Source organism: Thunnus thynnus, chromosome 1 (genome assembly GCF_963924715.1).
Source record: "Thunnus thynnus chromosome 1, fThuThy2.1, whole genome shotgun sequence".
In the NCBI taxonomy this organism is placed as follows: domain Eukaryota; kingdom Metazoa; phylum Chordata; class Actinopteri; order Scombriformes; family Scombridae; genus Thunnus; species Thunnus thynnus.
Genome location: NC_089517.1, coordinates 20,643,972 through 20,658,044, shown reverse-complemented (window position 1 = coordinate 20,658,044; position 14,073 = coordinate 20,643,972). Strand labels below are relative to the sequence as shown.

At 38.0% G+C, this 14,073-nt stretch overlaps 1 protein-coding gene across 1 annotated transcript in view; it reads right to left on the bottom strand.

Moving 5' to 3' along the window:
• adam10a (ADAM metallopeptidase domain 10a) overlaps nt 1-14,073 on the bottom strand; it is a 28,255-nt gene that overhangs the window by 13,812 nt on the left and 370 nt on the right. Inside the window, exons 2-4 of the mRNA XM_067589732.1 lie at nt 10,098-10,248; nt 2,645-2,763; nt 375-533 (exon numbers count right to left, since the gene is read on the bottom strand). Coding sequence (XP_067445833.1) covers nt 375-533; nt 2,645-2,763; nt 10,098-10,248 — 429 coding nt within the window. The remainder of the gene's footprint in view (nt 1-374; nt 534-2,644; nt 2,764-10,097; nt 10,249-14,073) is intronic.

The window sequence follows — 14,073 nt, the reverse complement described above, 5'->3', positions numbered from 1 at the left end:
CCTGTCTGTAATCTACAAATTATTTTCAAACATGTGCCTGACCGAGAAACTCTCGGTTATACTCTTAGCTTATCAGTGGTGATAGGCCATGACGATGCTGTGTGGTACTCCAATCCTGCTTCCAGTATCACCTTGTCTGTGGCCCAGGATCCAGGACCCAGAGCCAAATGTCTGTCAAACATAACCATTTCTCAAAGCCTGCCAGATGAGTCTGTGAACATCTAAACCATCAGCCTCTTACTCAACAACGCTTGCCACACCAATACATCACAATTCTATTCCTCAAATTGCAAAAGAAACGTGTTTTGCAATATCACTAGAGTGTTTTAAAATCTTTAAGAAATAGTAAAGCAAGTGCACTGGCAGATACTTACGGATGTCATCCTCATGATAGATGACGGAGTGGAAGGGAACATTCTTGTTCTTAAGGTATCTCTCTGAGGGTTCAACATAGTATGTTCCTTGGTGGGTCTTAATGAAGCCTTCAAATCGCCCATCAACCACAGAGCCATGAGTCAGTGTGCCCTTTTCACCTATAACACAAAAGAGGAAGAGGATTTGCAGAAGCAGAAAAAAAACATAACAAACTTGCCTTTCTTTCTTCTTACGGTCAAAAATGAACTATTACTAATAGTAAAATTCTCCAATACTGTGATACACAGTACAAAGAAACGCCTCTGGTCTAAATATTAGATCAGTTTAAGGGTAGAAATCATCTTTTTAATGAGCATATAGTCACAGAGGGCGATGTTTGCATGGAGTCTGACAACACTGTAAATGTTTGCATTGACAACACAGTACAGTAATATTTGTGTTTTGTCTCCACTTGTGGCATTTTAATGGGATAAAAATGTGTGATGAGTACAACTGTCAGGATGTGTTCAGACTGAACATAAAGCAAATTTTAGAGTTGGTGCAAAGGACAGACAGAAGCTCTAGGAGGCACATACTGAAGTGAAAGAGTGTCTGCTGGAGTTGAAAATATTTCAACTTGAGCAAAAAAAGATTTTGCATGAAATTACATGACATGATTCACCAACCAAACATTTTACAGCAATGTATGATGTGTAGCGTGCATGGAGGTTAGGAATCTGGTTAAACCTGCAGTGCAGAGCTTTAACATATGAATGAATGTCCCTTATATTCAAGCCCTTGCCAAACAAGTTCACACAACGCTGATTAGGCCTCTGACGGCTAGATAAATCTCTCTGTATTTCACAGTATACAAAGTTTTTAAATCTCATGTTGGGAGGGACATTCCTGCGCTGGCTGTTTGAAAGCGCACCCAGAAACTTGCCGGCCAAGCCCACTAACTTCCAGTTAGCCCTCTGCTAACTTGAATGGGGATAAAATAATTGAATCGTGTGGCTCTTCTAGACTTCCTAAATGTTATCGGACCAAATGGATAAAATCCTGATGAAATAGCAGGATGATACCACTATAGTCGTCAGGAGCCGGTGCCACAATGTGATTGTAAAAACTAAAACTTTCTAAGATAAATTTTTGAGTTGAGGATATTTATTAAAAGGGCAAAATCCTGAACAGAAGAGTATAAATAATTTTCTCTGTTCCTCTCTCACACACTCTCACACTGATCACAACAGGACAAACAACCTTGTTTTTTCTCTTGTTCATTTGAACTCTGCTGGAGACAGGCAGCAGGAAGACGTCCAGGAAGGGAACCGAATTGCGAGCGGAAGGTAGAGCTAAATGAAAGGTAAACGTGAGCCCTGTGTGTTTTGGGTTGTGATGTGATAAATACTCCAACAAAAAAAACAACCTCCAAATTTCTGTGACGCACACATACACACACGATATTCTATAATGCTCTTGTGAGAATAAAACTGAACTTTAAAAAAGATAGGTTCACAATTTTTCAAGTCAGTCTTAAAACAGTCAGGAGCGTACATGATCGTTCAAACAAGTTTTGCTCGCTTTAATCATTCTTCCTGTTAATACTGACCATTAGAGATCCCCTCCAAATGCACTCACAATGAAAGTGATGGGGAAAAAAATCCACAGTCTTCATTTTGAGCAAAAATATATATTTAAAAGTTGACCTAAAGCTAAAATGAGGCTTCAGTTGTCTGAGTTAGTCAAATCAAGCAGATATATTCCACAGTTACAGTCTTTTTAGTATAAAAAAAATCCCTCTTTGTGGACAGTGTTTTCCTGTTCAGCTGCAGCAGAAGAATAGTACCAAAAGAGGGAATCTGGTACTAAAAAGACTATAACTTGAAAGATATCGACTTAATTTGACTCATTTGGACAGCTGAAGCCTCATATTAGCTTCAAATGAACTTTTAATAACACATTATGAAGGGATTTCCCTAATGGTCAGTATGAACAGGAGGAATGATTACAGCAAGATAAAAAACATGTGTCAGTGTTCAATTGGGCACATGACTTGTTTTAGGACAGACATGAAAAATTGTGAACCCATCCTTTAATCATTAAAACAGCGATAGATGAAAACATGGTCTCTTAGTTGGAATATTGGAGTCAGTCAGGAGATGATGTAAGAGATATAAAGTAGGAAGGGATGATGCAGACTTTGAATTAAAGTGAAAAAATAAAATCATAATAATTAGATTAGGGAACTGCACCTCCGCCCAGAATGCTGTGTTGAAACAGCTGGACTTACCAAAGATTTCTCCACTGTAAATGTGTGATGTATCAATGGGTGACTCCTCTCCTGATACCTCGATGATCACATCTGGAGAAAATAGAGTTGTATCCCTCCTCATCCGCAAGTTAAAATGCCTTAGTGAAGAAAAAGAGAAAATATCTAATTAGCATAAGCAGCATTAAACACCAAATGCAAAGGTGCACTTGGCTTCAAAGATTAAGGCCTAAGTACTTGATTTCATTTAAGGTCACACTCACATAGTCAAGAAGACAATGGCATTCAAGAGTCTTATAAATATTAGTTTAGGAGCCCACATTTAAAGGGGGTTTTGAATTCAGCAATTAATACTTTCAGTTTTCTTATGCCATACTGACTTTCACTATTATGTTGTTTTACCGTAAAAAGAAAGTAGCATCATTTACACATTTTATTGAGCTTTACCACTCTGCTGTGCTGCTTGCTGCTCAGTACTGTGGTGCTCAGTGAGTTAGAAGAATAATTATGTCATGAGGAAAAGCACATGAACATTTGTGCGTAGCCATAGTGCAATTTTTTTGCAATCCTCTCGTTAGCATAACCATGATGTCGAAGGCAAAACGGTATGCATCACATGAGGTGCACATGAGCCACTAGCTTCCCAGAAACCTGAGGCAATGCAATGTGAGGTTCACTGGATTATTCTTCACCAGGAATCTTTTGAGTAGTAACATGACTTGGTCTCAAGGTGTCAAGTATCCTCCAGGTGACTCAAAACAGTCACAAACTTTGTTTGTTTGGTTGCTTGGTAAATTCTCATTTATTTCAAACTCCCTCAGTTTGTAATGTGGGGTTTTGTATCTTATAATTTTTTGTCTCCAAGCCCAAACTGAGATAACCTGATGACAACATCAGGGGTATTTTCACAGACTTTGGAAAGCTCCCTTCAAAGCCGCAAAGGACATTATACAATGTTTTCATGGGCTGAGTAGTATGCCTAGTAACAAGTATCCTGACCTTTATGTGTAAATTATAGTACCTTTAAGGTCTTTCTAAATATTTTGGGGACAGACCAAAACTAGATTGTTATTTCCTCCTGGGCAGCACAGGCCCATGACACAGGATGACTCATAGACCTTCCCCAGCATTCAGATTTCCTTTAATCATTATTCCTGCTCTCATTTCACACACACGCACACGCACATGCACACGCACACACACACACACACACCTTATTATTCTAGTTACAGTATCTTATTTATTAGCATATTATTGGTTTAGTGTTTTATTGTCTTTACTTTGAAATTCTTTAACCATACAGTAGCGTATGATCAGTCAAGTGAGTCCAGTCAGCTTTATTTATATGGCCCAAATTTTCCAAATATGGTTTAACAATCTGTGCAGCATATGACACTAACAAGGAACCATTTGTCAGAAGTTAAGTTCAAAGGAAGCCAAGAGGAGGGTAATAAAGAAAGCAAACAAAATAAAACAAACAAAAAAGACGAAATGCTAAAAGTGGAAAATGAAGCTCATCTGGCAATAGATTTTGTATAAATTCATCTGCTTGTTATTCATTCTGGCACACCCATTACAGCTCCTGTACTCTCCCCACCTTATTAATGGCTTCTACAACAATCAATATGACCTCACAACTTCATCTATGCCCCATCAAAAGCTCAGTCAACCAATATATCCCTCATGGCATACTGGTCACAGCTGCAGATGAGTCCATAAGTAGATTATTCAGTTCGAATTTTAATCTGCATTATAGCGTTTTAAACCTTTATTTTAAGCAACTGTTATACTGTCAATGAAAGCATCTCTTACAAAATATTTTTGACAAACATGCATCACTGAGCAAGAGGTATTTTATATAGCACACAAATCTACCCTTGTTCCTTTAAAACGTCATCATGCCCACCTCTTCCTCCATGAAAACTTCACTTAGTGAAAATCAGTGATACCATTAGCTATGAGATACACTTAGACTATTACTATTACACACTTGAGACGTGGTTGTTCTTCTGAACAATACCAAACCAAAGCCACGAAGCCCTCATATTTCATCATTAAAACCCAGATGCTAACCTTGTGTCTTGTGCTCAAGTAGCAACTCCACTCCAAGAGACCATTACCAATGGACAATTATAGTGTGAACACTGAAATGCAGATTTACAATCTGTGTCATCTGACTCTACATCCAACCTTTTGAACCAAACCACAATAAACTATCAGCATATCAACTGATAAACAAACACAACATTTTGGGGGTCACTATTACATCATTAATCTTTCATAATAGCCCTCAGCTCAAGTTCTTCTCTGCTAAATGCCAAACTATTGTATGTTTAAGGTTGTATAATTACTAATGATTCATTGTGCAATATCAATTAATGAATAGCTTTTCATTTCAGGAAAAACACAAAATAAAACAAGCACATAATAATAAAAATAATAATAATAATAATAATAATAATACTGTCTTTTTGAAAGGACAAGATTGAACTATGAGAATATTAAAAATGAAAGCAACTGAGACTCTCTGCCAAATCTGCTGAATAGTTAAAACTCAAAAAAGTTTTTTACTAACGAAACAAAAAGAAAGAAAATCACTGCCTCACAAAAAAACAACAACTTACAGACAAATAAACATGGCTGGCAACAGACAGGAAGAGAAGAGGCTTAGGATCAAGTCAGTGCTACTCTACTCACAGAAGCAGCTGGCTGATAAATTATTCAGACATGTCCCAAATGCTGAACACACTGACTCAAGCATCTGACAGTCATACACTTTGCTCAATAAGCAGACCAGCCCATAGAAATGGAGTGCCCTCGGGCCATGTCTACAGAGATTGTACTGTATATCTACAACAGGGGTAGTATCACTCTACACATATAAAACATGTTTTATAAATTGTTAATTAATTACATTCTCTGGAGGAGCATCTGCTCTAGCCTTTGTTTTTGTGTTTGCTTGCTCACTTTTTGCAATGCACAATACTTACGAACCACAATATATATTCTTTACTTTCAAAGAATCCTCACAGCCCCACACACCCAAGGCCGGTTGCTACTATGCACTTTTGGTGTTAAGAGGAATTGCTTTCAAAGCTAAAACACTTATGACATGAACCACATCTAGATTTTATCTCAGAGGAAGACGTGTTTGTGGTGACACATTTGTTCAAAAGTACCTTCAGTAGAGAAACTGTTAAAATAATCTGTGTCACTCAGCATTGTCTTTTATTATGAGTGGAGTCCTACAAACTGAGAAGCACGGAAACATCTTCAAGAAAGGAAGGTTGTAGCACTAGTATGTCCTCACTATGTTATGTATGTATCTATCTGTTAAAAATAAACAACCTCCAAGAGATTCTAAGCCAGTATTGTTGCATTGACAAATGACTGCTTACAGAAATTATAACAATATCTCAATGTTGGAACTTTCACCACTGCAGTAAACATACAAGTTCACCATGATTTGAATTAGAATTTTTTTTGAAGACCACAGAACTGTCTGTGTTTGTGAGTGATGATAAATTATTAAAAAGAAAAAATCAGTAAGGATATTACAACTCCTGTAACATGTGCCCAGTGAGCTCAAATGGTAGTACAGTGATGTATGAATTCTATGTTAGTTAAAATGATTCAGAAAAATATCTTGATGTATTAAAATAGAAAAAATAAGTCTTACAAATGAGTCTTCTTCGTAAAAAAGTGGGACTCTAAACTGAACGGTAAATTATGTCACTTGCACCAGCAGTGTAGTCAGCCAGTGCTTGAATACTTTTTTGGCACCTCTCTACGTAAAGGAGCTCTCCACAGAGACAACTGTCTGCTCTGCTTTGTTCTGTCACCTGACCCAGCCTCAAATACTCATGTGAGTGGGCATACACAAGAAAGCTTTTCTCTTGTTACAACAAACCTCTATAGTGCCACACAGTCTTGCCTTGGGTTTTCGGAAAGGGAGAGAGAGGGGAGAGTGTGTGCCTGGGGTTATCTGAGCACACACACATGTGTGTGTGTGTTGAGAGGAAGATAGTCACAAACAAACCCAGTGGGTTCAGTAAGGATATGAGGGCTGAGATGGTTTCTCAGAGCTCACTATAGTAGTATTATGGAATTAATTAATTTCAATTAAGTTAATGCTAATAATGTCAGTCTCTTTCAACAAAATGATTGTAATTTTTTTTTTTTTAAAAAAGAGAAAAAAAGGTAATTGATGGCTTTGATTGGCGGAGGGAGATTCCAGGGATAACTTCTTGTCAGACTTTCTTACTGAAATATCTGCCTATTTTAAATTATTGAACTAAAAAATTTTACATTTTCATCACTATTCACTTCAAGCCCTTTTGTCATTATACATTTGAAGATAAAATAGGAACAATTTGGGCTACTATGACACCAACTCCACAACACATTACAGTCTCAACACCACAGAGTTGAATTAAACCCTCTCTGACACAAAACAAAACCTCACAAAAGTAATATTTGCTTCAGGACAATGATATTGGCTTATATCAACTCATACAAGAGTTCATAATATTGATTAGAACTGGACCATTTATAACTAGAGCCACTAATGGTGACGCTAACTGGCTAACCTTTCAGGCTACCACAATGCCAACTTACATCAATGAAAATTCAAAATAATTTCTCCTCAGACCAAAAATGTCATTTTATATACAGCCAGTGCGATTATTACGTTAATATGTAACTGACTTAATATCACTGACACTTCCTCATCGTTCTGTACTCATACAGGCTGACTGTTCATGAATCTATCTCTCAATGTGTACTCTTTTCCTGTTCAGTGAATTTCACTAGAGAACTCTGTAATAAACATGTCTGCCTTGCTCCTCTGAGTCATTGTGCAGAACATTTCCTTTTGCTTAGACTATCCATGAATTTGTTAACAGTAATATACTGCAGGTCCATTTGGCCAACTGCTTCTAAAGAAAATTGTGTTTATGTCTTGGTCAGACACAACAGCGTATTCATACTTTGAAAATGATCATATTGTATGATGCTATGGTTACCTCACCAACACAGGCAGCACTGTTTCTCCAGCCAGCAGTGACAGGAAAGAGCACAAAAGCACAGGAAAAGGATCTGTGTGACAAGGGCTTGATAACCCAAAACAGACAGGGTGAAGAGGAAGGCAGGGGGGACTTTTCAGAAAAACATATTGCTGATAACACAGTGCTGCTAAGACAAATTATTTCTACACTCTTAAACGTGTGGCATGAGCCACATGCGAGCGGATATTGATCAGTGACGGTGGCAAATCACCATGCATTATGGTGGTGACAAACTCGGTTGCTAAAAAAGGTACCACTTCACCCATCTGGACGTACTTTGGGTTTGGCCTAACGAAAGAGGCTTTTATCAACCTCTGCTTGGTGTAGTTTACTGTGTGGTACGGCCTGGCCATACCAAATTGGTGTGTCTGTGTGTATGTGTGGCAATGTGTGCCCCGGTGTTGGTGGTCTAGGGGAAGGGGGTTACGATGGTGGAGGGCTCAGTGGTCAATGACTGTCCATCGGCACAACCCTAGTATACAATTGAAAGCAGCAGAAAACAAACTTCTATTGTTAGTGAGTCAAGGCAAGCCAGCTAGTCCACATTTTCTATGTCATGTGTTGAGGCACTGTGCAATCCTAAGCTGGGGTCTAGTAAGGGGAAGGCAGGCATTACTCCACGTTCCTTTGGAGTTGTAGCATATCCTTGCACTCAGAAAGAGAAGCTTGAATGATGTAGCAATTACAGTCTCATTTCTCTTTTGTGGAAGTCAAATTACGTCACCAGTCTCACAAAGATATAATTTGGGTATGAAATAAGTAGCTAGGGAACTGTGAACATTTTAAGCAATCACTTGTTCATATACATTAAGCACATTCAAAGCTATACTAAAATTTGTCACTACTGTTAAGTGACATTTTGTAACTAACCTGTAGGTTAGTCCCCCACAATAACTGCTAAATTTGCACTGACTCTGATTTTGTTCCAAAGTAAACACAATAAATAAATTTAAAAAATAAAAGGTATGCAAATGTCTGTACTTTGAAAACATTTGCAAACATTTGCTGAATCAACTGTTCCTTCCAATGTCAATACCCTCATTTACAAAATTATACAATGTCTGACAAAGTCCTTACAATTACTGTTCAGCAGCATGTGCAAAATGGCCAGTTGTGTAGTGCAGAATCACAGATAAAAGAGGGAATTTACAGTCTAACAGCATTTAATAGAAGTGAAATTCTTAGTAGTTATTGTCTTGTTCCTCTATTGCAAGCAATTTATTTGAAAATGTTTTACTCTTGTTTTCACACCTTCTGCTGCAGCCTGCTGTCACTTAATACCAAATGACAAGAACTCAGCTGATACAAATCTTAGAACATTTAAACCGTGTTACCACCTATAATAATCTGTTTCCAAAACAGGGGAGGCACCACTGTACTCAGACAACTTGGCCTTGACAAGAGCTCACTTCGAATTACACGTTATTTTAAACAGAACAGGAAAAAGATGGAGAGGATACAAGGGGACTTAAGAGGTAGGGAAAAAAATAAGAAAAAGGGAAGGTTTCGATTACAGCTTGCAATAATGTGGTTAGTCCTGTCTTTTCTGACCTTAAATAACCACAATGTTGCCACTGGTGCTCGCAGAGACATCTGTGCCACAGTGACAGGTATCTGTTTATACCAGGAATAAAACCTACGCAAAATGGTGAATGATGTTCCCGCAAAATTTCACACTATTCTTGTTCAATGCAAAGAACAGCAGCTGCTTCCTCCATGTGGTGACCTTGCTGATAAATGTAACCTTTAAGCTCTACTTTTCCAGCATTATACTGTAGTAACATTGATTATGTCAAGCTGCAGTTCTTTCTATGATGGATTCAATAAGGAACCAGACATAGATGATATAATATGCCTTATCAAATGGCAGTGGGAGAACTGCGTGAAGGTTACATCCATTTCACAGGCATTATAATAGCATATCTAATAACCAGGTAGATATTTGCAAGAATTTGGACAGTAATATCACTGCTTTTTGAATGAACAGACCTGATGAGACTAAGTGTGTGTGTATGATCCACTATTTTATAATCTTGTAACCCAGGTATGATTGCATTTAGGCAAATTATTAATGCATATGAAGATAAAGCATATGATCTAAACTGTGATGACATGTTAAATAAACAAAGAGATCACCAGAGCACATGGACCAAGGTAAAAAACAAACAAACATCAAATGTAATTAGCACAAAGAAATGACTGAAATGAATGAAAAGAAATGAAAAATAATAAAATACTTCATATCGTTCCTCATTCTATAAGTATAAAAGAATAAATACTTTTGTGTTAGAGTAGGAACGATATTCACAAAGAAAACTAAAAACAAATCAATTCTAGCAGCACAGTATGAGGTTGAGTCAGAGAAGTGAAACAGGAGAGGAGGAGAGTGTGTTTGTGCTTAAACTGACCTGCCATGAGAATGAAAGTCCAGGTGCACAGTCTTGTCTTGAGGAGAGAGTGCCCTCTTGGCTCTCTGGTGACTGTTGTGTAGGGCTTCTGTGTCATATGATAAACCTTCATAATGGTGAATAAATTTGTTCAAGGGGTTCCCATATTGACCTGAAACAGAGTTCAATGGCTCATCATTTATTTATCCATCTAATATAGAGTTTGACTGATACAATACACAGATATTAAAGCTTGCATTGCATTTGCTTCTCCAAAACAAATCCAGGGATGAGTACTTCAGTGGTAAAAAAAGTGAAAGAATCATCCATGTGTTGGTCATTTTGGTGAACTTTATTTGCAGCTAATGGACTAAAACCTTTTTAAAAGACACATCATGCAATCAACAGAAAAACAACTGCACCTGCACACCTGCAAGAAGATCAAAGACCATTGTACATCTCTGGCCAACAGGCCTTTTCACAGCAGACAATCTGATTGTCATGGTAGGAATTTTTTTTAACATGATGATTTTTTTAATGATGGCTCTGTTCAATTGACGTGTCCCGGTAAGCCATGACAGTGTAAAAGTGAGCCAGCATGCACAATACCAGGAGCAGCTAAATGGAATTAAGCCTTGATTAATTTTATTTACACCTGTGCTTTTCCTATATAGTGACATGTCAAAATGTCGTCCATGAAAACAACCTTTGGAGCCGGTTTGGTAAAACAGGGATGAATCTCTGAAATGGTGACCAGCTATAGTACAAGCTGTCGCTCACTAGACATGCTTAACAGGCTTATTCAGCTTACTGACATGATCCCACAGAGTTAATCCTGCCGGCTTTCATAATGACCATTTCTTTGTTCTTTCAACAAAGACAAAGAAAGTGGTCAGTTTAGAGCACAAGTGAGGAGCACATGATGCACAGCCTGTCAGGTGACCGAGGTTCTTTTTCACTAGTACTGTATGTCATTGTGTCAGCTCAGGGACTGAATTGGCTGCAGGCCCTTTAAATGCTTATCTAAATTCCAAGGAAATGCTACTACCTAAATTCAAGTGAGTATTGTGTTGTAACAGGAAAAGCTTTGTTATGACGCTACAATGACGAAGTCTTTTGAAATTTCAATTAAAATTGAAGTTCATTTGAAAGTTCTGTTTAGAAAGTTAAACAGAAGAGGACTGGGGTCAAAGCTCTTTTATTGAAAGATCTTTGAGGAAAAAATAATGAAATACACATTACTAAGAGACTCCCTTAAGCCAAAAGATACCCCACCTTGCCTTCATATGTGTGCTTCACTGTTTTGCTATTTACTGTAAGGCTTCCTTCTGGTGGGACTCACAACTCCCTAAACAGGGAGAGGCTGTACCAGGCTCGTAGCAACTTGTCCATGACTGAGGAGAGAAAATATTCTAAGAATTAGCTTCTTTAGCCTTTCCTCAATAATGCAAATAATGACCACAAGCTTGACTGAACCAACAACCAGCTTCAAAAACAACAAGATGGGCTTTGGTATGAGAAATATGTTGATTTTGTACCAAAACAAACACTGCCAGCTCAGATTGGCTATGCCATCGTGATTTCAGAGACTTCCATTTCAGCCTCAATTGCCCTAGAGAGGTATGACTTTTGACAGACAGGAAACCACTGACACAAACAGAGGAGGTGGTGACTGCATGGATCACAACTGATCTCAGCAGTGCATTATCATGCATGCTGGGTGAAAGCAAGCTGGCTTTCACAACACATCCAACACCCGACAGCTCAGAGCAATCACTGACAGTGACAACTCAGACAGCGCTGGAAAAATAACAGTAAGAGAGGTTGTTGTACCCTGCACGCATCAAGCCTGATCAAAACTGCTCATAACAAAACTCAGTATTGCTCAAGACAATTGTCTGCAATGTACTATTCCCGTAAGACTAAGCTGCGTAACAGCAGCTTAACCACAAAGATCATTTCCAACATGTCTATCATATTAATAGATTTATGGGTAGAGTGTGGTTTAGTGGAATGACGGAAAAAAACAGGTGTTTGTGGCAATCTGGATTCATATCAGAACATCTTTTTTTTGCCCACCTTTCCTGCCCCTTGGGAGTATGTAAATTGCACATAGTCCCTTGATGCAGCTGAAGCACCGATCCACATGTTGCTCTGTCTGGTCACTGGATTCAAAGACAGATAGAAGAAGCAGAAAAAAAGGGAGTCTTTTTCATTTAAAGTTCAAACTGCAGCTAGCACTACACCATAAGCACTTGCTATGGTGGTTGCTGGTATGCCAGGCAAAATCAAGATGATGTTGCTGCATTCTGGCTTTATCATGGCTCATATTGTACAGTTATGGTTTCATACACAAACTTATTAACAAAGTTGGATTGTGTATGAATAGACAAAAAGGCTGACACAATGAAACATATCTGAAGCAAGCAATAATTTTAGGCTCTTGTAGCAATACTCATACCAAAACTGCACAAACTGCATTCCTTATGATGCACTTAAAGTGCTTATTTGTGGTTCAACTCTTCACTCCACAACATGATGAGTTTAAGCACAAATGCTCCAACGATCAAAACAACCTTTACCTGAGTGATATAGTCAAGATAAGGCACTTATATTCACTTCAGGGAACCTTGATTGAAAAGGGATCAAGCTGATGCTCACCGACGTTTGATTAAGTCTATGAAATGAAGCTTCACCATTAGTGTATCAGTGGAAGGCAACCGCTTGCTCATGATCTATTAAGTAGTTCAGCTCTGTTCCAAAAAAACTAAAAATCTAGTTTGTCTCCTGTCCTAATTTTCCACTCCCTCTCAGCACTTTAAGTGACTTGAGCTGTCTCAGCAACATCAGTGTCCTCAAGGGTTATAAGAGGATGTTTTAAAAAAAATTAATAGCTGCTTTCAATTACATTCTCATAGACATACTTTTTTACTTGCACTTGTCAGTATTCACTTTTTGCACATACTTTAAACTTCCTCTTTTGACAATTTACTATATTGTATTATATATATAAATATATTGGTCTATTTTGATGTTTTGTTGCAATGTTTGTGACACACTGACAACCTGAAACTCCTCAGCACAAAGCATTTTATTGAAATCATCAGGGCGGAGAGCCATCATCAGGTTAAATAAATGTACTATTATTTACTTTTAATTACACAATACATGAGCCTCGGCTCTTGTTGTTTTGACTCATAGTGACTCACTGAGACCTGGAAACAATGACCAAAACTGTAGTTACTGATATCGTGGCAAGCTCTGGTGTACATAGATGCTATCTGGTATTGTTCAGACATTATAATACTATTGTTGAGGACAATGTTAGGTAAGCATTACACTTTGAAGGTTTTGTGAGGTGGTGGAGTTGTGACAAACAAAACAAGACATTTAATAAAAGCAATGTCGGTGTGTCTACAACTTTTGATTAAACTAATGTAATAAATTCAGTCTGTTAATCATCCCTGGTAAGAGCAGTAAGAGGATATTAAACTACTTGACATTGTGGATCTATTTTGCTGCTGTAAACAACACTGGTGGATCAGAAAAAGTTTAGTTGACGCTCATTTATTGGCTTGAAGTGGAAAATTGAGATAGCTTACAAATATGCTTGTGGCACATGTGACAACTGTCAAACGTTGCAGCAGCACAGCTTATCATAAACAGCAGGTAACCTGCTAGCTGTAGTTAGCTGTATAACGCAACATTTACCAGAGCAGCGTCTGTTGTTCTTACATCATATTGACACAGTTTAACACTTGTGTTACTTCCGACTCTCTTATGTCTCCGCCATTCAAATATTTGTGGACGTTAGCGCTTTAACGTTCGTGTGCCAGTCAGGAACCGTCAAAAAAAAAAAGGAAAAAAAAGAAACGCGGTGTTGTCTGTGTCTGAGCGTAACTGTATCACACGAAACGTAAATAACCTGATATCCAGCCAACACGGAATACACACAGGTTTACAGCCACAAATACTAGTTACCGTTAACATTAGCCAG